Genomic DNA, 26,657 nt, shown 5'->3' on the forward strand with positions numbered 1-26,657 from the left:
TGATCTGGAGGTCAATAATCAAGAAAGAGAGGAGGCAAGAATATTTTGAATTCAGCCTGAAAAAAATATTTATTGTTAATAAACAAAACATTATTTATGGATTGAAGCAAAACGTCCTAGTTATGTAGATACACTAACCAAGCATTAACAGATTGAGTAACAGCTTTCTACGTCATTTCTAATCTGAGTTACTGTGTTGTTACTTTGTTCCCTGTGTTACATTGTTCCCCAGTCTCCCCTATTTTGTATTTGAATATGATAATATTTGCTCTGGATTTGATAACTACATTTGAAGACTTCTTGTCTAGAGACAAATGTATCCTTGTTTTATCAAAGTAAGGAAGTTAAATAACAACCTTGTGTTTCCGCACCCTTTTGTAAGAGAAAGGGGGGCTAGCTAATGTAAGAACTGCTGGATAAGAACTGTTAATTCTAGAACGAGGAAGACAACACATCAAGAGAGGTTTCAGTTGCAGCTTTTTCTCAGTTTGACTTGCATAGCCAGACTTGTGGACAACAGTAAAGGAAACGTCTTTTTGGGGCTCATTTGAAGTCAGTTAATTGAATTAGGGAGTGAAGAGAGAGACATGGAGGCTGTTTTTGGATTGTTGGTGATGATAGCAGGAGTGTCTCATGGTAAGTTAGTCTTTATTTGTGTCGTAGCTCATTATGCAAGAGCCTACTATTTTCAGACTGAAGACTATGGCTATATGGAGACAGGAGGGATGCAGAGAGTTATAGAGAGGTTTTCCATTCCAACCATATCTGAGTATAACTTTAGATGGCTTGTGTGCCCGTATCATTGCAACAGCATAATTGGTGTCTGGAAAATATATTGATAAAAGATATGCATATTCCTGGCAAACCTGAGACTGCTCCATCTGATTGTTCCTTTCGATACTGTTTTCTGCTGTATCCCACTCATTGTATAAGTCATCTTTGAAGTTACTGGCAACTCAGTGTCAGACAATTAGATTACAAAAAAGCACTCCAGTTCAGTCGTAGTTATGACAGTAACATATTTTCACTCTATCCACTTATACCAGTTGTGTCAGAATTGTGACACAATGTTCAACTTTGTCCTCAGGCATGTTGACCTCCTCCTGTGATGCTAGGGAGGATGGATGTCAGTGTTATGGAGCTCTGGGAGGAACTGTCTATCTCCAGCTGACTGATACCACAGTATCTGAACTCACATTTAAAAAAGATCCCACTGGTGTAACTACAGAGATACTCCGAATGAGAAGAAACAAAATGATAATCGCTGACTCCATTAAAGCTAGATCAGAGTTCTTCATGAACAACAGGACATTTAGGATATCTAACACAGAAAGGACGGATTCTGATGAATACCTCTTAGAAACGTTTCATTCTAATGGAAGTTCATTGGCCACCAGGAGACTACACCTGTTCATTGAAGGTAAATAGCTAACCCTCTTTAAAAAATATAGCTACATGACAGTATAGGGATACTTGAAAGCTGGGGCAACCCTTGTCTGGCAGGGAAACTTTATTTGTTTTATCGTTTTCATTATTTGAGCCTAAAAAATACATTTAGGGAATTTTAAAAGATATAATATTTTCAATATTATTCATTTCCATGTGGGCTCTGTGCCAGGAAATGCCCTTGTCTAGAGCAAAGGTTCACAATTTGAAACTCCCCCCAAAAGTGTTTAAAATTCTAAAAACTTGCGAAACTGTTAAAGGAGCTCTTATAGTTTCTTACAATATCCCTCTCTGACTTTAAAGAATATTTTTCCCAAAACTGGGATTCCTAAAAAAATGTGTCCAGAGTTTTGGTCAACTTCGTCATATTTGTCTAAAACCCTAAATTAATCAGAAATGATTGGGGTCAGCTATACCATGACAACACCTTCATCTCCTGATTAACTGCAGTGCAACAAGACAATGCATGGTCCTGAAAGTCCTCTACTTTTGATCGATTAAATATTGAAATCACCATGGTCACAGTGGAGATGCAGCAAGTGCAGGTGATTTGCAAGCGATTCTATTATTCCATGTCACAGCAATATATCATATCTGTTAGCAAACAATTGAATTTTATTTAAAAAATTGGTTCATATAATAAAGCATAAGTGGTTGCTTTCCCATTGTGTTGTTTTTGGTACATTTTTACTGAGTCAGACAGCTCCAAAATGCAGCTGTTTCAGCCTCACTCTGTGCTTTCTGTGGTGGAGGGGCAGACAGAGAGCATGATTGGCTCAGGGTGCTGTTACTCTTGGGGCCCCTACTTCATTGCAGCAACAGCTGGGAGAGCTAGCCAGCAAAACATCCATTTTAGTAAGGGTTCTATTTACGAAGGCTGATGGTGTCTCTAGGTTTGTTTATTCAGTTCTATTTCTAGCATTTGCTTCAGATGCATATCAACAATGCTTGATAAATAAATGCTTGATAAATCGGGCATTAACAATTGTAAAGGATTAATTGCATGAATAAACATTCATGGAAATATATCAATAAAAAATAACAACAATAGTTATTTGTTTAGCCAGAATCAAGGATATGTTTTGTATAATTCTACAAAGTCCTAGAAAAAACATATGCCTATAGCCTGTTTTAGTTTCCCTTACATTAAAACCATTAGTGTAATCCATTTGATCAACTTTGTTTGTAGATTCGATTAGTAATAGAGTTATAGTAATTAATAAAGTCCAGTTACAGGTTATTTTGACAAAGAAGAAACGCAAAAGAGGATAACAATAATATAACCAGCCAGGTGCGCAGGTGAAATGATTTGCTGTAATCCTAAACAAATTCACCCGTGCATTAACACTTGTAAAGGAATAATTGCATAAAGAAATATTCGTGTAAATATATTTATGACAATATATAAAAACAATCATTTGTTGATTACAATGGACACTGTATTGTGCCTTTACACATGAGAATCAATCCCGTCTTTCTTTGGGCTTCGGGTCCACAGTCAGCACACAGCTTCGGGGCTTTGTGTGAGCAAGCCCTACAAACAAATCGGTTGCACTGCCCACAGTTTTCATGGCCCTTGTTTCGTGTGCACCTGCCAACTTAACATTGTGTTTTGTTTTTCCGTGTGGGAGCTGTGGTGCTTGGGGAGGAGGTAAAGCAGGACTTGCTGCCGTTTTGGTCTGCTTGGCGGCTCACGAAGCTCACATGCCAGATCCAGTGGTATGCATGGCGCTGAGAATGCAAACACTCTTATTTATTTTACATCGGTACACCGTGAGTGTTGCTTTACCACTCTCCATCGCTGATGTGGAGTACAGCTCCGCTGGTATGTTGTTCTGCGCAGAGGGGGGCAGCTCCCGCCTTTGTTCACGGTTCCTAGCAGGCTAGTTTTCTCGTACTTGGTTTCAACATCAGCGGCTAAACAAAAGTTAATTGAAGTCACGTACCATTATCAGTTTCTATCTGGTTTTTACCGCACATTCATCCATTGATGACAGAAAAGCATATTTAAATGTCACGTGTATTACGTTACTAGTGTTTGCTTAGTAGCCAGAGCAATTCTGCGGCGTTAGTGGTCATGTGGTGAATGCATGGACACCACGGATATTCTTGGAAAAAGTTAAAATAGGAAAATGAGCTGCATCTCTTGAATTTTGAGAGTTATTTGACAAAGGTTAGTGTCATAGAAACTGCTCAATATGCTCTTTCAGATGCTATATAGAAATCAACATATTTTACCTGCATATCCCTGCATCTGTCAATTACAAGATGTGCCAGCCGGCTGTGCAGGCTGACAGGCATCGTTTGTTTCCCGCTCATCAACTTGGATAGAGTCAATGAAATGTATTGCATTATGCTAAAGGACTACTGCAACACATAGCATGTTTTCGTTTCACTTACACTACATTAGATTAGTAATAGAGCTACAGTAAATAAAACAGTCCTGTAACAGCTTATTATTACAAAGTAAAACGTAAAGGAGAATAGTATCAACCTTCAAGGCATACGGTCAAATTACTAACATGAGCGCCAATGCTGATAAATAGGCTTAACACAAACTCACCATTACACTAATATTGTTCTAAATTAAATCAACCTCTTCACCCTCATCATTCAGTTAGGCATAATTTAAATTCGATTGTGAAGTAACTTGCACAGTTTTCGCCCATTCCATCCATTTGCCATTCATTCAGTGGGCTGGCAGCTGGATAGAGTCAAGGATATGTTTTGCATTATTATGAAGGCCTACTGCAACATGTAGCATTTTTTTGTTCCCTTAAAATACGTTTGATTAGTAGTAGAGTTATAGTAAAGAAAACAGTCCCAAAACAGGTTATTTTTACAAAGTAAAAAGGTACACGGTCAAATTTTTTACATGAGCGCCAACACTGACAAATAGGTATAGCACAAACTCGTCATTATACTATTGTTGTTCTAAATTAAATCAACCCCTTCACCCTCCTTATCATTCAGTTAGTCCTAATTTAAATACAATTGTAAAGTAAGGTGCACAATTATCACCCATTCGTCCATTTGTCGTTCATTCAGTGAGGAGAGAGATACGAATTAGCGCCTGTCCTACAGCATATTGTCTTGGCTGTAGGTTAGGAATGGGTGTGGGGAAAAAAGGCTCTAAATAGTGTTCTGTTTCTGATTTAAAAATTCTGACAAATGAGCTTAGCTTTTTTTGTAGGTTTTTTGGGGGGCAGATTTTTTTATTTACAAAATCAAACGTTAGTGGCCGTTGGCCTATGGGATTCTAGTGTTAATAAGAGTCAAAGCCTTCCCTAGTTACACACAAGGAATATCGTTCTATGGTTAATGCTATTCCCTCAGATATTTCCCAGCTAATGAAAAATCTAATTTTAAGGTATACTTAGAATAGAACCCAGTCTATTTATTAATGGTATTGATATCAAAAGTCCCAAGTGTACAAATATACACATAAGATAATAATTTTCATAACAAAAGAACAAGGAAACAGGGAAATCCTTTTGGAATTTAACAGCTGTCAGACATTCAATGGTTAACGGCTTGGCTTTGTCCCTTTACGTTTTGTATTTCTAGAGGATAAAATAGGTGCACCTAAAGATTCTGCAAGATATGTACCCCTCCAACACAATGGTGTCAAGGTTTATATACATTGATGTCAAGTGTACCTTCTGCAATGACGGACCTGAAATGCTGACACATTTGTTTTCCAGTTGTTACACTATTAGAGATATGGTGGAGTACATACTGAGTAATTTGTTTTTCATCAACCCTCTGCTTTAAGGTGTTTTTGATAGACATTGTTTTTAGCTTCTGAAATAATAACAAAAGCTTGTCTCAGTCCAATATTATAACAAATTATTATCTGAATAAGTGTCATTAGCTAGATATCTGTCCAATTGTTGACAGACTCATGCGAATATTCTAAAATGTGTAACATTTTCCCACCAGTGGTTTTTCCACAAAACAGAGTTGTTGCGGATAAAAATGAGTGCGTGATGACAAAATGTACTTTTAGCTTAGGTTTTCATGTCCCGAATAAAAATCAAAAATTCAATGTGTTTCCATTGCATTTTAAACTCTACCAATAGTTTTCTCACAAAAACTGTTGCGTTAAATAATAAATGTGCCTACTCTGGTCTTGGCACGTGCACTCTAGCCAATAGCTGGCAGATACGGTGCGGGTAGGCTGTGCGGGTAGGTTAGTTAGTCTACATGATGAGATTATTATGGATAAGAGCTGGAATGTTTTTATTTGTCAAACGGCAGCCAAGCATCGATAATCATGTCACCAGAATATGACCCTCTATATTTACTGGATAGCAGCATCAAGCTGATCACCGTGCACTTTTACCACTATGTGAATTTCATCATCATTTATTTAATCAGTAGCCTAATAGACTGTATGGTTTCCCAAGTAGTGGTAGGACCACACAGCCATCCCATTCAGCTATTACTGGAAATGTACTATTCTATCCTACGTATTCTACAGATATACTAAATATTCTATTCACATACTGTCCATGATGTCTACACACACACGCACGCACACGCACGCACACACACACACACACACCCACACACACACACACAGTGCATTCGGAAAGTATTCCGACCCCTTGACTTTTTCCACATTTTGTTATGTTCGTCTTATTGTAAAATTGATTCAATTGTTATTTTTCCTCATCAATCTACACACAATTCCCCATAATGACAAAGCAAAAACAGGGTTTAAGAAAATTGAATGTATTAAAAATAAAACACTGAAATATTACATTTACATAAATATTCAGACCCTTTATTCAGTACTTTGTTGAAGCACCTTTGGCAGCGATTACAGCTTCAAGTGTTCTTGGGTATGACGCTACCAGCGTGGCACACCTGTATTTGGGGAGTTTCTCCCATTCTTCTCTGCAGATCCTCTCAAGCTCTGTCAGGTTGGATGGGGAGCGTCACCGCACAGCTATTTTCAGATCTCTCCAGAGATGTTCGATCGGGATCAAGTCTGGCCTCTGGCCGGGCCACTCAAGGACATTCAGAGACGTGTCCCGAAGCCACTCCTGCGTTGTCTTGGCTCTGTGCTTAGGGCCATTGTCCTGTTGGAAGGTGAACCTTCACTCCAGTCTGAGGTCTTGATCGCTCTGGAGCAGGTTTTCATCAAGGATCTCTCTGTACTTTGCTCTGTTCATCTTTCCCTCAATCCTGACTAGTCTACCAGTCCTTTCCGCTGAAAAACACCCACAAAACATGATGCTGCCTCCGCTATGCTTCACTGTAGGGATGGTGCCAGGTTTCCTCCAGATGTGACGCTTGGCATTCAGGCCAAAGAGTTCAATCTTCGTTTCATCAGCGGAGAATCTTGTTTCTCATGGTCTGAGAGTCATTTAGGTGCCTTTTGGAAAACTGAGGCGTGGCCTCCATCTGGCCACTCTACCATAAGGGCCTGATTGGTGGAGTGCTGCAGAGAAGGTTGTCCTTCCCATCTCCACAGATGAACTCTGGAGCTCTACCAGAGTGACCATCGGGTACTTGGTCACCTCCCTGAGCAAGGTCCTCCCCTAATTGCTCAGTTTGGCCGGGCAGCCAGCTCCAAACTTCTTCCATTTAAGAACAATGGAGGACACTGTGTTCTTGGGGACCTTCAATGCTGCAGACATTTTTTGGTACCCTTCCCCAGATCTGTGCCTTGACACAATTCTGTCTCGAAGCTCTACGGACAATTCCTTCCACCTCCTGGCTTGGTTTTTGCTCTGACATACACTGTCAACCACTGAACACCACTGAAAATGGCACCAATAGATTGGGCAGCCGTGCTATTAGTCTCTAGGCAACTTTGCAGTATTTTGTTTTTTATGTGTTATTTCTTACATGATTAGCCCAGAATTTTTTTTGTGTTATTACATACAGCCAGGAAGAACTTTTGGATATCAGAGTGGCGGTAACTCACCAGCATTACCAGCATTACGACCAGGAATACGACTTTCACAAATTTGATATTTTGTTCGTACCACACAGGGCAATTGAACTGATTCCAGAAGCTGATCCAAAACACTGCTGGCGGAGAAGAGGTATTCGGAGTGGACTTCTAGTCTGACTCAGGAGGCACGCACACCACCCACCGCTTCCGAGTATATTACTTGCTAATGTTCAGTCTCTGGATATTAAAGTTGATGAGCTCAGGGCGAGGATTTCCTTCCATCAGGGATTGTAACATACTCTGTTTCACGGAAACATGGCTCTCTCGGGATATACTGTCTGAGTCTGTACAGACAGTTGGGTTCTCAGTTCATCGCTCAGACAGGAATACATATCTCTCCAGGAAGAAGGGCAGGGGTGTATGTTTCATGATTAACTACTCATGGTGTGTTTGTGATAACACACAGGAACTCAAGTCCTTTTGTTCACCCGACCTAGAATACCTCACAATCAAATTCTGACAGTATTACCTCCCAAAAGAATTCACTTCGGTTATAGTCACAGCCGTGTATATTCCCCCTCAAGCCGATACCACGACGGCCCTCAAATAACTTCACTGGAAACCACATATCCCGAGGCCGCATTTATTGTAGCTGGGGATTTTAACAAAGCAAATTTGAGGAAAACACTACCAAAGTTCTATCAACACATTGACTGTAGTACTTGCGCTGCTAAAACACTCGACACTGCTACTCCAACTTCCGGGATGCCTGCAAGGCGTTCCCCCGCCGTCCCTTCAGCAAATCTGATCACGACTCCATTTTGCTCTTCCCTTCCTATTGGCAGAAAGTCAAACAGGAAGTACCCGTGCTAAGAACTATTCAACGCTGGTGTTACCAATCGGAATCCTCGCTTCAAGATTGTTTTGATCACACGGACTGCGATATGTTCCGGATGATAGCCTCCGAGAATAACATTGACGAATACACTGATACAGTGACTAAGTTTATCAGGAAGTGTATAGGTACAACATCTCCTATACACTTCCTGATAAAGTCAGTAACTGTATCAGTGTATTTGTCTGTAAGACAATCAAACAGGCAAAATGTCAGTATAGAGACAAAGTGGAGTCGCAATTCAACGGCTCAGACATGAGACGCATATGGCAGGGTCTACAGACAATCACGGACTACAAAGGGAAAACCAGCCACAGGAGGCTGATGAAATTTGGCTTGGCACCTAAAACCTTCACAAACTTTTACAGATGCACAAATGAGAGCATCTTGTTGGGCTGTGTCACTGCCTGGTACAGCAATTGCACCACCCGCAACCGCAGGGCTCTCCAAAGGGTGTTGCGGTCTGCCCAACACATCACCGGGGGGAAACTACCTGCCCTCCAGGACAACTACAGCACCCGATATCACAGGAAGGCCAAAAAGATCATGAAGGACAACAACCACCCGAGCCACTGCCTGTCACCCTGCTATCATCCAGAAGGCGAGGTCAGTACAGGTGCATCAAAGATGCGAACGAGAGACTGAAAACAGCTTCTATCTCAAGGCCATCAGACTAGTAAATAGTCATCACTATCACATTAGAGGGTGCTGCCATATATACATAGACTTGAAGTCACTGGCCACTTTAATAATGGAACACTAGTCACTTTAATAATGTTTATATATACTGCTCAAAAAAATAAAGGGAACACTTAAACAACACATCCTAGATCTGAATGAAAGAAATAATCTTATTAAATACTTTTTTCTTTACATAGTTGAATGTGCTGACAACAAAATCACACAAAAATAATCAATGGAAATCCAATTTATCAACCCATGGAGGTCTGGATTTGGAGTCACACTCAAAATTAAAGTGGAAAACCACACTACAGGCTGATCCAACTTTGATGTAATGTCCTTAAAACAAGTCAAAATGAGGCTCAGTAGTGTGTGTGGCCTCCACGTGCCTGTATGACCTCCCTACAATGCCTGAGCATGCTCCTGATGAGGTGGCGGATGGTCTCCTGAGGGTTCTCCTCCCAGACCTGGACTAATGCATCCGCCAACTCCTGGACAGTCTGTGGTGCAACGTGGCGTTGGTGGATGGAAAGAGACATGATGTCCCAGATGTGCTCAATTGGATTCAGGTCTGGGGAACGGGCGGGCCAGTCCATATCATCAATGCCTTCCTCTTGCAGGAACTGCTGACACACTCCAGCCACATGAGGTCTAGCATTGTCTTGCATTAGGAGGAACCCAGGGCCAACCGCACCAGCATATGGTCTCACAAGGGGTCTGAGGATCTCATCTCGGTACCTAATGGCAGTCAGGCTACCTCTGGCGAGCACATGGAGGGCTGTGTGCCACCCCACACCATGACTGACCCACCGCCAAAACGGTCATGCTGGAGGATGTTGCAGGCAGCAGAACGTTCTCCACGGCATCTCCAGACTCTGTCACGTCTGTCACGTGTTCAGTGTGAACCTGCTTTCATCTGTGAAGAGCACAGGGCGCCAGTGGCGAATTTGCCAATCTTGGTGTTCTCTGGCAAATGCCAAACGTCCTGCACGGTGTTGGGCTGTAAGCACAACCCCCACCTGTGGACGTCGGGCCCTCATACCACCCTCATGGAGTCTGTTTCTGACCGTTTGAGCAGACACATGCACATTTGTGGACTGCTGGAGGTCATTTTGCAGGGCTCTGGCAGTGCTTCTCCTGCTCCTCCTTGCACAAAGGCGGAGGTAGCGGTCCTGCTGCTGGGTTGTTGCCCTCCTACGGCCTCCTCCACGTCTCCTGATGTGCTGGCCTGTCTCCTGGTAGCGCCTCCACGCTCTGGACACTACGCTGACAGACACAGCAAACCTTCTTGCCACAGCTCGCATTGATGTGCCATCCTGGATGAGCTGCACTACCTGAGCCCCTTGTGTGGGTTGTAGACTCCGTCTCATGCTACCACTAGAGTGAAAGCACCGCCAGCATTCAAAAGTGACCAAAACATCAGCCAGGAAGCATAGGAACTGAGAAGTGGTCTGTGGTCCCCACCTGCAGAACCGCTCCTTTATTGGGGGTGTCTTGCTAATTGCCTATAATTTCCACCTGTTGTCTATTCCATTTGCACAACAGCATGTGAAATTTATTGTCAATCAGTGTTGCTTCCTAAGTGGACAGTTTGATTTCACAGAAGTGTGATTGACTTGGAGTTACATTGTGTTGTTTAAGTGTTCCCTTTATTTTTTTGAGCAGTGTATTTTGCATTAATAATCTCATACGTTTATACTGTATTCTATTCTATTCTACTGTATCTTAGTCTATGATGCTCTGACATTGCTCGTCCAAATTTTTATATATTCTTAATTCCATTCATTACTTTAGATTTGTATGTATTGTGTGTATTGTTGTGAAATTGTTAGATATTACTTGTTAGATATTACTGCACCGTTGGAGCTAGAAACACAAGTATTTCGCTACACCCGCAATAAAATATACTGAACACGTGTATATGACTAACACAATTCGGTTTGATTTGATTTGAACTATGGGTCCTTATATAGACAGGTGTGTGGCTTTCCAAATAATTTCCAATCAATTGAATTTACCACAGGTCGACTCCAATCATGTTGTAGAAACACATCAAGGATGATCAATGTGTATATGTATATATATATATATATATATATATATATATAGATGAAGTGAGGGAATAACGTTAGAGTTGAAAAAATTGCATATTGTTAACCGGGACCTTGTATTAACAGGCACGCAGATGCAAGCAGTGTCGCAATATTGCAGACAGATTACTAGCTAGTTCACTCTATAAAAGTATGCTCAACTACCGTGGTCTTTTGTGCAATAAGAGATAAAGATATGGGAAGTTGCCATAAACTGATCATAACCCAAATGTTATGTTTGTGTGTGGCTCAAAACTCATTTCTGAGATTGGTTATTAGTGCATTGAATGTGTAGCCAATGTGTACTGGTTTCGATGCATATGCGTTTTGTTAATTGAGTGTGCCCCACCAATATTTTCATGCATGGTCAAACCATATCCTGTCAAGTCCATCTCCCTTATATATTAAGATAGAATATGAGTTATGGTTCAAATATCCAATTCTGGCTTTGTTTAGTTTAGCAGATACATTATCAAAACATTACACATGATTATTATCATCATCAACATCATCATCATTGTCATAATCATCAATAGACCTTTAGGAGAAGCAGCATGGGATTCACCACTTTTCAACACAGATTTGTGACTGTTTATTTTGCCTACAGGGCTCATATATGTTAACTGTACCTTATCCACCGGGACAAAGATATCAGGGTGGGTGAATGCCACTGACGATCCCCAGCGTGTTGAGGCTACAACTGCCAATACAGTCAAAAATGATATCAACAATCCAACCGTAAACCAGTTCCACTGTCAAGTAACCGCTGGTGCTATTGGTAAGTTGGATATAGTAATTTTTTTAACTGATTTTATTCATTTGCTGATTAGTTGTCCCTCACAGATGAAATTTGGGAGGGGACAGTGGATCGGTCTCAGACCAAACTGTCTCCAATGGTGCCCATATTGATTTTGTCTATCCTCACCAGACACGCAGGTTAAAATACCAAAACCAACTGTGAACTCAACCAACTATACTGAACAAAAATATGAACGCAACATGTAAAGTGTTGCTCATTTCATGAGCTGAAATAAAATATCCCAGAAATGTTCCATTCTTAAAACCTCTTTGGGCTAGGGGGCAGTATTTCCACGCCCGGATGAAAAGCATGCCCAAAGTAAACTGCCTGTTACTCAGGCCCAGAAGCTAGGATATGCATAGCATTAGTAGATTTGGATAGAAAACACTCTGACGTTTCTAAAACTGTTTGAATAATGTCTGTGAGTATAACAGAACTGATTTGGCAGGCGAAACCCCGAGCACAAACCATCCAGGGAATTGTTTTTTTTTGGTTTTCCCTTAGATTTCTATGATAAGAAATATAAATATGCTTGCAGTTTCTATGGCTTCCACTAGATGTCAACAGTCTTTAGAAATTGGTTGATGTTTTTCTTTTGAGAAATGAAGAAGTATTCCTGTTCGTTCCATGTGTCACTCAGAGGGACTCAAGTCTTCTGGTGCGTGCGACCTGGAACTCGCTTCACTTTGTTTTCATCCGGTATTGAACCCAGTTTAACCTGTCTTAAATTGTATCGATTATTTACATTTTAGGGTACCTAAGTTTGGATTAGGAAAGATGTTTGAAATGTTTGGACCAAGTTTACAGGTAACTTATTAGATACTTTGTAGGCATGTTGGGCGAGTTGAAACCGGTGTATTTCTGAATCAAATGCGCCAAATAAATTGACATTTTGGGGATATAAAGAAGGAATGTATCGAACAAAAGGACCATTTATTATGTTTCTGGGACATTTTAGAGTGCCAACAGAAGAAGATCTTCAAAGGTAAGGCATGAATTATATCGTTATTTCTGACTTTTGTGTCGCACCTGGCTGGTTGAAATCTCATTTTCATGTGTTTGTATGCGGGGTGCTGTCCTCAGATAATAGCATGGTCTGCTTTCGCCGTAAAGCCTTTTTGAATTCTGACACCTTGGCCGGATTAACAAGAAGTTAAGCTTTATTTTGATGTATTGCACTTGTGATTCTATGAAAGTTAAATATTTATCCTCTTTGGGATAGGGGGCAGTATTTTCACGTCCGGATGAAAAGCGTGCCCAGAGTAAACTGCCTGCTACTCAGGCCCAGAAGCTAGGATATGCATATTATTAGTAGATTTAGATAGAAAACACTCTGAAGTTTCTAAAACTGTTTGAATGATGTCTGTGAGTATAACATAACTCATATGGCATGTGAAAACCTGAGAAAAATCCAACCAGGAAGTGGGAAATCTGAGGCTTGTAGTTTTTCAAGTGATTCCCTATCCAATATACAGTGTCTGTGTGGTCATATTGCACTTCCTAAGGCTTCCACTAAATGTCAACAGTCTTTAGAACGTTATTTCAGGATTCTACTGTGAATGGGGAGAGAATAAGAGCTAATGGAACCAGGTGTCTGAGAAAAAGGCATGAGCTCAGTCACGTGCGCGGCCTAGGGAGCGAGCTGAGATCATCTTCATTCCTAAAGAGAAAGGAATTGTCCGGTTGAAGATTTATGATAAAAACATCCTAAAGATTGATTCTATACATCGTTTGACATGTTTCTACAAACTGTAGTATAACGTTTTTGACTTTTCGTCTGGACTTAGTAAGCATGCGCCTTGCATTTGGAATAGTGAACCTAACGCGCGAACAAAATTGAGGTATTTGGACATAAAGATGAACTTTATCGAACAAAACAAACATTTATTGTGGAACTGGGATTGCTGGGAGTGCATTCCGATGAAGATCATCAAAGGTAAGTGTATATTTATAACGCTATTTCTGACTTCTGTTGACTGCACAACATGGTGGGTATCTGTATAGCTTCTTTTGGTGTCTGAGTGCTGTACTCAGATTATTGCAAAGTGTGCTTTCGCCGTGAAGATTCTTTGAAATCTGACAGAGCGGTTGCATTAAGGAGAAGTGTATCTTTAATTCTGTGCATAACACTTGTATATTTTATCAAAGTTTATGATAAGTATTTCTGTAAATTCATGTGGCTCTCTGCAAAGTCACCAGATGTTTTGGAGGCAAACATTACTGAACATAACGCGTCAATGTAAACTGAGATTTTTGGATATAAATATGAACTTTATCGAACAAAACATACATGTATTGTATAACATGAAGTCCTATGAGTGCCATCTGATGAAGATCATCAAAGGTTAGTGATTCATTTTATCTATATTTCTGCTTTTTGTGACTCCTCTCTTTGGCTGGAAAATGGCTGTATGTTTTTGTGTGACTAGGTGCTGACCTAACATAATCGTTTGGTGTGCTTTCACTGTAAAGCCTTTTTGAAATCGGACACTGTGGTTGGATTAATGAGAATCTTATCTTTAAAATGGTGTATAATACTTGTATGTTTGAGGAATTTTTATTATGAGATGTTTGTTGTTTTTAATTTTGCGCCCTGCACTTTCACTGGCTGTTGTCAAATCGATCCCGCTAAAGGGATTTGATCTGTAAGAAGTTATAGTATTTTAATTTTAATTTGGCGCTCTGCAATTTCACCGGATGTTGTCAAATCGATCCCGCTAAAGGCATTGGTGCGTGAAGGGATCACTAAGAGGTTAGAAAAAGCTTATTTCTCTCAAATGTTGTGCACAAATTTGTTTACATCCCTGTTAGTGAGCATTTCTCCATTGCTAAAATAATCCATCCACTTGACAGGTGTGGCATATCAAGAAGCTGATTAAACAGCATGATCATTACACAGGTGCACCTTGTGCTGGGTACAATAAATGGCCACTCTAAAATGTGCACTTTTGTCACACAATACAATGCCACAGATGCCCTAAGTATTGAAGGAGTGTGCAATTGGCATGCTGACCAGAGCTGTTGTTAGATAATTTAATGATACATTTCCCTACCATAATGTAATTTTTGAGAATTTGGCAGTACGTCCAACCGGCAACAGAACCACAGACCACGTGTATGTCAACGTTGTGAACAGAGTGCTCCATGGTGGCGGCGGGGTTATGGTAAGAGCAGGCATAAGCTACGAACAAGGAGCACAATTGCATTTTATTGATGACAATTGGAATGCATATAGAAACCGTGACGAGATCCTGAGGTTCATTGTTATGCCATTCATCCGCCGCCATCGCCTCACATTTCAGCGTGATAATGCAAGGTCCCATGTCACAAGGATCTGTACACAATTCCTGGAAGCCTAAAATGTCCCAGTTCATCCATGGCCTGCATACTCACCAGCAACTTCGCACAGCCATTGAAGAGGAGTGGGACAACATTCCATAGGCCACAATCAACAGCCTGATCAACTCTATGTGAAGGAGATGTGTCGCATACTGACTGGTTTTCCGATCCATGCCCCTACAGATGCATATCTGTATTCCAAGTAATGTGAAATCCATTGATTAGGGCCTAATGAATTTGTTTCTATAACCCAGTAAAATCTTTGAAATGGTTGCGTTTATATTTTTGTTCAGTGTATATTAATTTGGGTAGAGGTCGAAACACATATGAAACATTGACAGATAAACATTGGGTTGTTATTTTACCTGAAATGCATATGGTCCTTTTTAGCTGGGTCTTTGTAGAATGTTGACCCATTTTGAGTCACACAAAGTTGTGTGTTCTCTACTCCGACAAATAATCCACAGACAAAGGGGGAACCTAGTTCTTTTTTTAGTTTGTTTTCTTTGATTAATCTCTTGTCGTTCATTCTTCTTCTTCTCTGGATGGCAGTTGGTAACTAACTTTAAGGTGCATTACCGCCACTAAATGGACTGGAGTGCAGGGGTTGGAACCGGTTCAGGGAAAAGAACTGAAAACCACAAAATAATGATATTTTAAGAGGAACAGAACCAGAACCGAGAATGAAAGTGATCTATACTGTTCCAGAACAGAACTGTTATTTTAAAAGCATGAGAACATTATTTTTCCAGTCCCACAGCAAACCCTCACATAGTTTCTGAGTGACAATTCCAGTGTCTGCCTGCCTGCCACTTGAAAATCTTTGCCAGTGTGTGTACAGGCTACCTGCGCCTCCCCCTCCCTCCGAAGCATAGTATATTCTAGCTACTGACATTACAAGCCTCATTCAGAAATTAGGGAAAGAGATATTGAATTAGAGAAGAATGGATTCACTTTTTCAATGCTAGTTAAGGATACGATTGTTATCACGTTTTATATTGGATTTATTAACTACAAAAAGGTAAGATGTATTTTAATTTTAATTCTGGTGCCACTCTGCGCACACAAGCTTGTTAGCTAGCTAACTTAGCATGCTCTGGTCTAGATCTCAAACTCTAGATGGCATTATGTGTACTTTAATGTAACTGAGAGTTATGATCAAAGGCTAGCTTTAGTCCAAATGTTAGTTAAGCCAACTCTGAAGGTAAAAGACATTCAAAGTTCCTCCATAGAAGCCACTCCTCCAGAGGTATACTTCTGAGGGCCCAGTTCACATAATGCATGTTGTAACAATAAGATGCCCAGAGCTTCATTCCCAGTGCTCTCATCACCCACAAAGTTTCAGTCGCATCTCTCACTCTACACAACACTTGTCTGTCCAATGACTGTGCATGGCTTGCCCACACCATAGCAAGCTGCTATATCCATTGGTGAAGTAATTTAATGTTGAGCTAAATGTTAAAAAAAATCGATTTCAGAGGTTTTAAGGAACAGAAAGTAAAAATGTAAACCGTTACTGTTTTTAGGTTCGAACCGGTTCAGAACTTAATTTTTTTGGTCGGAACAGCTGAACGGAACTAAAAAAATGGTACTGTTCAGAATGAAACAATTGGAAAATAATTTACTTTCCAACCCCTGCTGGAGTGTGGACCTTGTTTATCTTTCAATCGTCCACATGGGTATATGATCGTAAAAAACAATGAGTAGAAGGGAGAGGTGGGACTTGTAGTGGCTTGTATTCATGGATGCCAAGGTAAGTCAGTCTTCCCCCCAAAAAATTACCAAGAAAAAAACATAAATAATGACTATTTTGTCTCTCTGTGTTTCATAATTTTCCTTAAATTCGCAAGAGGCTAATAGAATCTCACCAGAGTAAGCATCCACGCAAGCGTAACAGCACCCCTCTGTCTCATTATGTGTTGGCTATCTATCCGATGCTGTCTGGTTAAAAAGAGTGTGACATTGTTGCAAGGGAAGCCAGTGAGTATTTGGCCTCCCTTAGTAAAAAAAGTATAAAATAATAGCCAATCAGCTTTGAGCTAATCTGAAGTAGCTCAAATGTGAATGGTCCTGGCGCAACAACAAAACATTTAAAGGGAAGCCAGTTTGGATTTGGCTTCACGCTATCACATCGAGAGCAGAAACAACTTGAATTGTTGCATTTCGTTGTGTTGTTGTCCTCTGTTGGCTAGCTAGCTAGTTAAAATTGTCCCTTTCCTAAATTAGCCATTAGTTGAGATAGGGATTTGGACCTGTGGTTTTTCTTAGTTCTCCGTACTGGCCAATGATTATAACGGCAATTCTGATACAACCATAAATTGTCCCTGGCCTGAAAGTGTCATATTCATCGTAATGATGGGACCAAACTGCAGCGGGAACTTGAAACATCTTGTTGTATTTATTAAAGAAATTAACACTGAACAAAAGAACGATGAAAAACAGTCATGTAAGGTGCTCTGACTATACATGGAACAACTACCCACAAAACCCATGGAAAAACACCCCTACTAAATAGGACCTTCAATTAGAGGCAACGAGGAAAAGCTGCCTCCAATTGAAGGTCATTCCAATAAACTAAACATAGAAATATAAGAACTAGACCGAACATAGAAATATATTAAGATAGAACATAACCCCCAAAACACACAAAACTAACACACCCCTGCCACGTCCTGACCAACTACAATAACAGCATGACCTCTTTTCTGGTCAGGACGTGACAATACCCCCCCCCCCCCAAAGGTGCAGACACCGAATGCACCTTAACCATATGACACAAACAAAAACCCACAACAAAAATCCCAAAACTACGGAGAGGAAAGGGAGGGTGGCCACCGTCACCGATGGTTCCTGTGCAAACAACCCCCCTTCCCCAATACTCCCCCATACGGAGGTGGCTCATGTTCTGGCCCTAGTCCCCAACCTAACCTGTCCACCCCTGCTGAAGGCTCAGGGCTAAGGCGCGTCACTGGAGACCTCGGGCTGAGGTGCGTCGCTGGAGACCTCGGGCTGAGGCGCGTCGCTGGAGACCTCGGGCTGAGGCGCGTCGCTGGAGACCTCGGGCTGAGGGGCGTCGCTGGAGAACTCGGGCTGAGGGGCGTCGCTGGAGAACTCGGGCTGAGGGGCGACTCTGGGAGCTCCGGACTGGAGGGCGACTCTGGGAGCTCCGGACTGGAGGGCGACTCTGGGAGCTCCGGACTGGAGGGCGACTCTGGGAGCTCCGGTTCCGGACTGGAGGGCGACTCTGGGAGCTCCGGTTCCGGACTGGAGGGCGACTCTGGGAGCTCCGGTTCCGGACTGGAGGGCGACTCTGGGAGCTCCGGTTCCGGACTGTTGTAGGGTGACTCTGGGAGCTCCGGTTCCGGACTGTTGTAGGGCGACTCTGGGAGCTCCGGTTCCGGACTGTTGTAGGGCGACTCTGGCTGCGCCGGTTCCGGACTGTTGTAGGGTGACTCTGGCTGCGCCGGATCCGGACTGTAGGCCATCTCTGTCGGTCCCGGAATGTAAGCCGTCTCTGTCGGTTCCGGACTGTAGGCCGTCTCTGTCGGTTCCGGACTGTAGGCCGTCTCTGTCGGTTCCGGACTGTAGGCCATCTCTGTCTGAAGCACTGGACGGGGAACTGTCGCCGGAAGCTCTGGACGGAGAACTGTTGCCGGAAGCTCTGGACGGGGAACTGTCGCCGGAAGCTCTGGACGGGGAACTGTCGCCGGAAGCTCTGGATGGGGAACTGTCACCGGAAGCTCTGGACTGGACAGGCGCACTAAAGGCCTGGTGCGTGGGGCTGGCTTTGGAGGCGCCAGACTAGGGACACACACCTCAAGGCTAGTGCGAGGAGCAGGAACAGGACATTCTGGACTGGGCTGATGCACTGGAGGCCTGGTGCGTGGGACTGGCTTTGGAGGCGCCAGACTAGGGACACGCACCACAGGGCTAGTGCGAGGAGCAGGAACTTGATACATGGGGCCTTGACTACGCACTGGAGATCTAGAGCGCACAACCTGCACAACCCGTTCTGGCTGGATTGTTACCATAGCTCGGCACGGGCGGAGTGCTGGCACAGGGCAAACTGGGCTGTGCTGAGGCATGATGGCTGCCGAGCGTATTTCCGCATAGCTCGGTGCCTTCATGATCCGTTGCTCCCCTTAATAAGCACGGGGAGTTGGCTCAGATCTACGACCTGACTTAGCCATACTACCCGTGTGCCCCCCCCAAACTTATTTTGGGGCTGCCTCTCGCACTCGCCAAACCCTGCGTATAACGCCTCGTAATGGCGCCGCTCCGCCTTGGCTGCCTCCAGCTCCTCCTTAGGGCGTCGGTACTCCCCAGCCTGGTGCCATGGTCCTGCCCCGTCCAAAATTTCCTCCCATGTCCACGACTCCAGATACCTCTGCTGCTCCTTCCTCCGCTGCTTGGTCCGTTGTTGGTGGGTAGTTCTGTCATATTCGTCGTAATGATGGGACCAAACTGCAGCGGGAACATGAAACATCTTCTTGTATTTATTAAAGAAATGAACACTGAACAAAAGTACGACGAAAAACAGTCCTGTAAGGTGCTCTGACTATACATGGAACAACTACCCACAAAACCCATGGAAAAACACCCCTACTAAATAGGACCTTCAATTAGAGGCAACGAGGAACAGCTGCCTCCAATTGAAGGTCAGCGCAATAAACTAAACATAGAAATATAAGATCTAGACCGAACATAGAAATATATTAACATAGAACATAACCCAAAAAACCCTGAAACACACAAAACTAACACACCCCTGCCACATCCTGACCAACTACAATAACTAAATGACCCTTTTCTGGTCAGGACGTGACAGAAAGGATGGAATTTCAGTATGTAGCTAGATGTAGAAGCCTAATGTTAATAACTAGATAATGTTGCCCATGCAAGCAAGGATTTTTGTAAGGTAGCCTAGGACAACAAAAAATAAAAGCGTGTACTGTATGACAGAGAGATAGACTGTTTCGTTAACATGAAAGAGAGGAGGATGGATGGCATTGCCATTTCTCTGCCAGTAGGGTGAGTTTTTCTACTTGCACACACACGAACATACACACACACACACACACACACACACACACACACACACACATAGAAATCAGAACCATGGACAGCCACATCATATTTAGCTTACGTTATTTGGATTAAATTGTTTTTGGTATCTTTTAGTTGTCACTGTGTTAGACTAAGCACAGGTGATTTGATGATGTTGAAATGTTGAAGTTGAAATGGTGCTGGAAAAGTGGAGGCTGCTCCTGTTTTCTTTGCGACTTTCTTTGCGACTCTCTGGTTTTAAATCAATAGTTGTTTAGTAGTCCGAAAATGTCAGAAACATTAACTTGCTTGACCATGCTGTATGCTTTGTGGATTTCACCAGACAGCTGTTGCTGTCCGGTTTTGTGATGAAACAAATGTGTTGTTGAATTTATTCTGCCACTGTGTCTTCTTATGTACAGTGAGGGAGAAAAGTATTTGATCCCCTGCTGATTTTGTATGTTTGCCCACTGACAAAGAAATGATCAGTCTATAATTTTAATGGTAGGTTTATTTGAACAGTGAGAGACGAATAACAACAACAAAAATAAAGAAAAACGCATGTCAAAATAAGTATTTGACCCCCTCTCAATCAGAAAGATTTCTGGATCCCAGGTGTCTTTTATACAGGTAACAAGCTGAGATTAGGAGCACACTCTTAAAGGGAGTGCTCCTAATCTCATCTTGTTACCTGTATAAAAGACACCTGTACGCAGAAGCAATCAATCAATCAGATTCTAAACTCTCCAATATGGCCAAGACCAAAGAGCTCTCCAAGGCTGTCAGCGACAAGATTGTAGACCTACACAAGGCTGGAATGGGCTACAAGACCATTGCCAAGCAGCTTGGTGAGAAGGTGACAACAGTTGGTGCGATTATTCGCAAATAGAAGAAACACAAAAGAACTGTCAATCTCCCTCGGCCTGGGGCTCCATGCAAGATCTCACCTCGTGGAGTTGCAATGATCATGAGAACGGTGAGGAATCAGCCCAGAACTACACGGGAGGATCTTGTCAATGATCTCAAGGCAGCTGGGACCATAGTCATCAAGAAAACAATTGGTAACACACTACGCCGTGAAGGACTGAAATCCTGCAGCGCCCGCAAGGTTCCCCTGCTCAAGAAAGCACATATACATGCCCGTCTGAAGTTTGCCAATGAACATCTGAATGACTCAGAGGACAACTGGTGAAAGTGTTGTGGTGAGATGAGACCAAAATGGAGCTCTTTGACATCAACTCAACTCGCCGTGTTTGGAGTAGGAGGAATGCTGCCTATGACCCCAAGAACACCATCCCCACCGTCAAACATGGAGGTGGAAACATTATGCTTTGGGGGTGTTTTTCTGCTAAGGGGACAGGACAACTTCACCGCATCAAAGGGACGATGGATGGGGCCATGTATCGTCAAATCTTGGGTGAGAACCTCCTTCCCTCAGCCAGGGCATTGAAAATGGGTCGTGTATGGGTATTCCAGCATGACAATGACCCAAAATACACGGCCAAGGCAACAAAGGAGTGGCTCAAGAAGAAGCACATTAAGGTCCTGGAGTGGCCTAGGCAGTCTCAAGACCTTAATCCCATAGACAATCTGTGGAGGGAGCTGAAGGTTCGAGTTGCCAAACGTCAGCCTCGAAACCGTAATGACTCTGAGAAGATCTGCAAAGAGGAGTGGGACAAAATCCCTGCTGAGATGTGTGCAAACCTGGTGGCCAACTACAAGAAACGTCTGACCTCTGTGATTGCCAACAAGGGTTTTGCCACCAAGTACTAAGTCATGTTTTGCAGGGGGGTGAAATACTTATTTCCCTCATTAAAATGCAAATCAATTCATAACATTTTTGACATGCGTTTTTCTGGATGTTTTTGTTGTTATTCTGTCTCTCACTGTTCAAATAAACCTACCATTAAAATGATAGACTGATCATTTCTTTGTCAGTGGGCAAACGTACAAAATCAGCAGGGGATCAAATACTTTTTTCCCTCACTGTATCATGGTCACAAGGCATATGAAATAACAGGTTACAGAGCAAACACCAATTATCACAACATATAGGTTGTAATATGGCTTTTTTTTCTAGCTTGGCTTCCCCAGTGATTTTACCCACGCACTGCTACTGGGGACTTGCAGTGCGTCAAGTGTCTAAAATAGAACCAAGTTCTATTTTAGCTTCTTGCTATGCAGACGCCCGTTGACGCGCACGAGCGGATAAAACAGTTTGATAACATGTACTGTATGTTTATTTTTCAATGCTCGTGCCCTCAACACGTGGGCGGTGTAGTCAGCATGTTGGTCACACGCGATATCTCAGACAGCCCTGTTCCGATTTTTACGAAACTTGGGTGAAAGATGAGTCTTGCCATAGAGATCCAGCATTTACAAATATATACCAATTGGCCCAAGGTGGGAGCTATAGTATTGAAATTAAATTTGTGATTCACACCTGGAGAGGAGGAGGTGAAGCGAGAGGGATAACTGGACCCAAAATCTTCTTCTCCAGCAGGTGGCGTTTTTCTTTGGTGCATTACATGGAGTAGGGGTGTGGATTAGCTAAGAGACTGAATAATTCCTGGGGGATGACATGTTTACTGTTCCCCTCTTAATTTATGTGTTATTCTGTCTCTCTTTTCCACAGGATCTGGGTTCAATGTGTTTGTTTATTTCCAACTTGCTGAAGTCTTCATTCTGATGGCAATCTGTCTGGGATCATACTGTTTCTACAAGAAGAAAACTTGTCCTCAAGAACAAGGTCAGTAACCATGCACTGTACCTTTCAATTAAGGTCTAGCTTTGTTTTAAATGTTTCTAATTGTATTCTGCTTAATTCTCTCTCTCTCTCTCTCTCTCTCTCTCTCTCTCTCTCTCTCTCTCTCTCTCTCTCTCTCTCTCTCTCTCTCTCTCTCTCTCTCTCTCTCTCTCTCTCTCTCTCTCTCTTCTTCTCTCTCTCTTCCCCTCTCTCTCTCTCTCCAGATGATGGTCAGTAAGCAGAGGAATATGAAGACTCTCAGGTGGATCATGGTGGGACTCAGAGGAGGGTGTTGATGTCCTAAGAGTTGCTATGGGTATCAACCAGGCTTTGAGATTACCTTATGAAATAATGACTAACGATGATATAATACTGCTTATCACTCTTTTAATCTTGAAACTCAAAGCACAGTAATGTATTTAAACCCAAAAAATGGCATTCTATTCTTTTGACATTTATTTTCTTATTTTCATAATGTTCCTTAAGACCTGCCCTTAACAACATGACTAGTGAATGATCTATGTGATGATGTTTATTTCATGGATTTTAACTCTTGAATTGTTGTGTTTTAGTGCTTTTTATTTTGTTCATACTGTTACATAAACCAATTAAAAAGTTCTTTAAAAAAAATACATTTTCTTTCATATTATAATGCTACCTTCTTAAACACAAACAAATTATTATTTTACCAATAGCATACATGACATTTATTTATTAGACTGTTAGCATGTTGACATCTGAAAGACTCATCATTGGCTCGAAGGGGGTCCCTCTAGGCTTTTCTAGTGTTAAGTATCATTTAAAATGTTAAAGGAGTGTAGATTACAGTGTATTGATTGCATTGCAGGGTTGTGATATACAGTAACAGAAATGTTCGAGAGTTGAAATAAACTGGAATAGAGAGAAAATATAAGTACCTTCTATACTTGTGCTTTTCTATTACCAATTTCTATGTTCTATGTTTGTGCTTTTCTATAAACCAATTTCTGTGTTCACGCAAGTGACTGATTGAATGAATCCTCAGTATCTGCAATTTGGCAGTATGCCCAGACCTTGTTTTGAGAACAAAAGATATCTCAGTTTCAAGGTCTCTGCTTAGAGAGAAGAAGCCTCGTGAGGTATTGTTTTGTCACATGTTATGAACCAGTATTGGTCGGTCACATGAATGAAACAAATGGTAATGATGAATTAATTATGCAAATATAACTTGTCTGTGTATAGCCGTATTTAAGACAACTGCTGGGACTGCCCCAGCACAGCTCCTGACAGACATTTACTATGGTGCATTATGTTTGTTGGAACCTCTCCAGCGTGCTGACAATAGACAATGATTGATTTAAGATTGACTTTGAGTGCTCCTGCGTAAGAATTTCCACGACATAACCTTTTCAAGAAAGCACAAAGCCCTTTGCTCTTTCATTGTATTAATTAATTGACTTCTAATACATTTTTATATGGTATTGGCTTTACATTTTTTTTTTATATTCTGTTGCCATATATGAATTAGCAATGGCATTAATACATTTTCAAAGTATATGGAAACAAATTGCGTTCGAATACTTTTTCTCATGAAAAATTAAACAGCATGAACCTGTAAGACTTTCTTAAAATGAAGGTCACCCTCACAAATCAAATCAAATTGTATTTGTCATATGCTTCGTAAACAACAGGTGTAGACTAACAGTGAAATGCATATGGGCCCTTCCCAACAATGCAGAGAGAAACAAAATATAGAAATAATTGAAAAGTAAAGTAGCGAGTACCACTTCCTCCCAAATCGGCCCGTACCTGGCACGACCTCGGGACCTTTTCCTCACCAACACATTTGACTGTCCTCCCTCGAGCGTATTAGCCGATCGTGCCACCACAAAAGCTAGCTAATGAGCCCACGCAAGCGGGACACTTAATGCTGAGGAGTATGTTTGAAACATCCCCATGTCCTACACTGGCACCACACTACCACATCTCTTACCTCTTACCTATAGGTCGTCTCATCGTTGTCGGTGATCAGGCCACCGTACCACAAACTTAATGATGGTGTTTGAGTTGTGGGCGGTCACGCGTGGCCCTTGTGTTGAGGGTCAGTGTGGTGTATGTGTTGCTGCCTATCCTTACCACCTGGGAAGGCCCGTCAGGAAGTCCAGGATCCAGTTGCAGAGGGAGGTGTTCAGTGCAAGGGTCCTTAGCTTAGTGATGAGCTTGGAGGGCACCATCGTGTTGAATGCTGAGCTGTGGTCAATGAATAACATTCTCAGGTAGGTGTTCCTTTTGTCCAAGTGGGAAAGGGCAGTGTGGAGTGCAATAGAGATTGCGTCATCTGTGGATCTGTTGTGGTGGTATGCGAATTAGAGTGCGTCCAGGGTGTCTGGGAGGATAGTGTTGATGTGAACCATGACCAGTGCGACAGGGTGATAGTCATTTAGACAGGTTACCTTGGTGTTCTTGGACACAGGGACAATGGTGGTCAGCTTGAAACATGTAGGTATTAAAGACTGGGTCAGGAAGAGGTTGAAAATGTCAGTGAAGACACTTGCGAGCTGTTCAGTGCATGCTCTGAGTATGCGTCCTTGTAATCAGTCTGGCCCTGTATGTTAACCTATTTCAAAGGCCTCACTCACATTGCTACGGAACAACAGGTGCTCCTATGCAGGGTTCAGTGTTGCTTGCCTCGAAGCAGAGTATGTAAACGGAGTTGAGCAGTCGAAAATCCTGCTTATTGCTCTGCTAAAAACTGCTCCTCGCAATTGTTTTTAATAAATGCTGCTCCAAATTCGCTCCATTCAACATCCATCTATTGTTGTGATTACCTGGACCTACCATTTGGTTTTGAAGTATTGAAACCAAACCATATGATTTGAATAAAAAGTATTTTAATAAACAACATGAAAAGGTGACTGTGAGAAGCACTCATCATTTCAAATAATCGACATGTTGTATTAACTTTTCACGCTTGAGTTCCAAATATCATTACTGAGCCGGACAAACTTCTCTTCGATGAAAGCCCAAGCACTTCCCCAGTGTTCTTCCAGATCAAGAATGCATACATTTGGCCATCTCCAGTCAGAACAGAACTTCAGAACTTGCATGAACTTTCCCCCCCTCTGGCTCATTGCCTTCGTAGTTTTTTCCTTAGTAATATTACTTTTGAACATGTTTTTCGTTCCTATCAAAGTAACTGCCTTATTACGTTAACATTATAGTTTCTGTATATCATGTTGTCATTTCTACTGTAGCACATCAGATGTAGCTATGTATGGAGATATCTCTCTCTCTCTCCTCAGCCACAGACACAGTGACCACTTGTAATGCTTCTCATAACTCATCCCAGTGTTCTGTGGTTCTGAGTGGAACTCTGGATCTCCAGCTGATGACCAACGCTAGTGGATGTGAACTGCTGTTTAAAAAGAACCTCACCGACGGTCCCGCACTGACATTCTCACTGAAAAGAAACAAGGTGACCTTTGGGGAAAGGAGTGAAAAAAGATCAAAGTTCTTTATCAACAATGGGCAATACCTTGCGGAGATCTACGATTCCAATGGGTTACGTTTGGGAACCAGACGAGTACAACTTGACATTGAAGGCAAGTAACACATATAACACATATTTTATTTTCCCCTGTCTATTAAAATGACCAAATACAAAACAAATGTAATAAGGTGCAGCAGATCAAAGTAGCCATGATACTGCCAGGGAAACCATCAACATT

General features: G+C 42.1%; 1 protein-coding gene across 3 annotated transcripts; it reads left to right on the forward strand.

The window, feature by feature from the left end:
* The first annotated feature begins 316 nt into the window (after window positions 1–316).
* Window positions 317–23,907, forward strand: LOC106611883 (uncharacterized). Of its 3 annotated transcripts, XM_014212515.3 has the most exons (5): window positions 323–636; window positions 1,088–1,420; window positions 11,628–11,798; window positions 22,840–22,953; window positions 23,175–23,907. In XM_014212515.3, exons 1-5 carry the CDS (start codon window positions 588–590, stop codon window positions 23,186–23,188), a joined length of 681 nt encoding a protein of 226 aa, XP_014067990.1. In that variant the 5' UTR covers window positions 323–587; the 3' UTR covers window positions 23,189–23,907. The 3 variants fall into 3 exon arrangements, with proteins under 3 accessions (XP_082812090.1, XP_014067990.1, XP_045579974.1); XM_082955964.1 differs by lacking the exon at window positions 1,088–1,420 and having other exon boundaries at window positions 317–636; XM_045724018.2 differs by lacking the exon at window positions 11,628–11,798.
* Window positions 23,908–26,657: the final 2,750 nt, after the last annotated feature.

Source organism: Salmo salar, chromosome 09, assembly GCF_965601325.2.
Source record: "Salmo salar chromosome 09, fSalSal1, whole genome shotgun sequence".
In the NCBI taxonomy this organism is placed as follows: domain Eukaryota; kingdom Metazoa; phylum Chordata; class Actinopteri; order Salmoniformes; family Salmonidae; genus Salmo; species Salmo salar.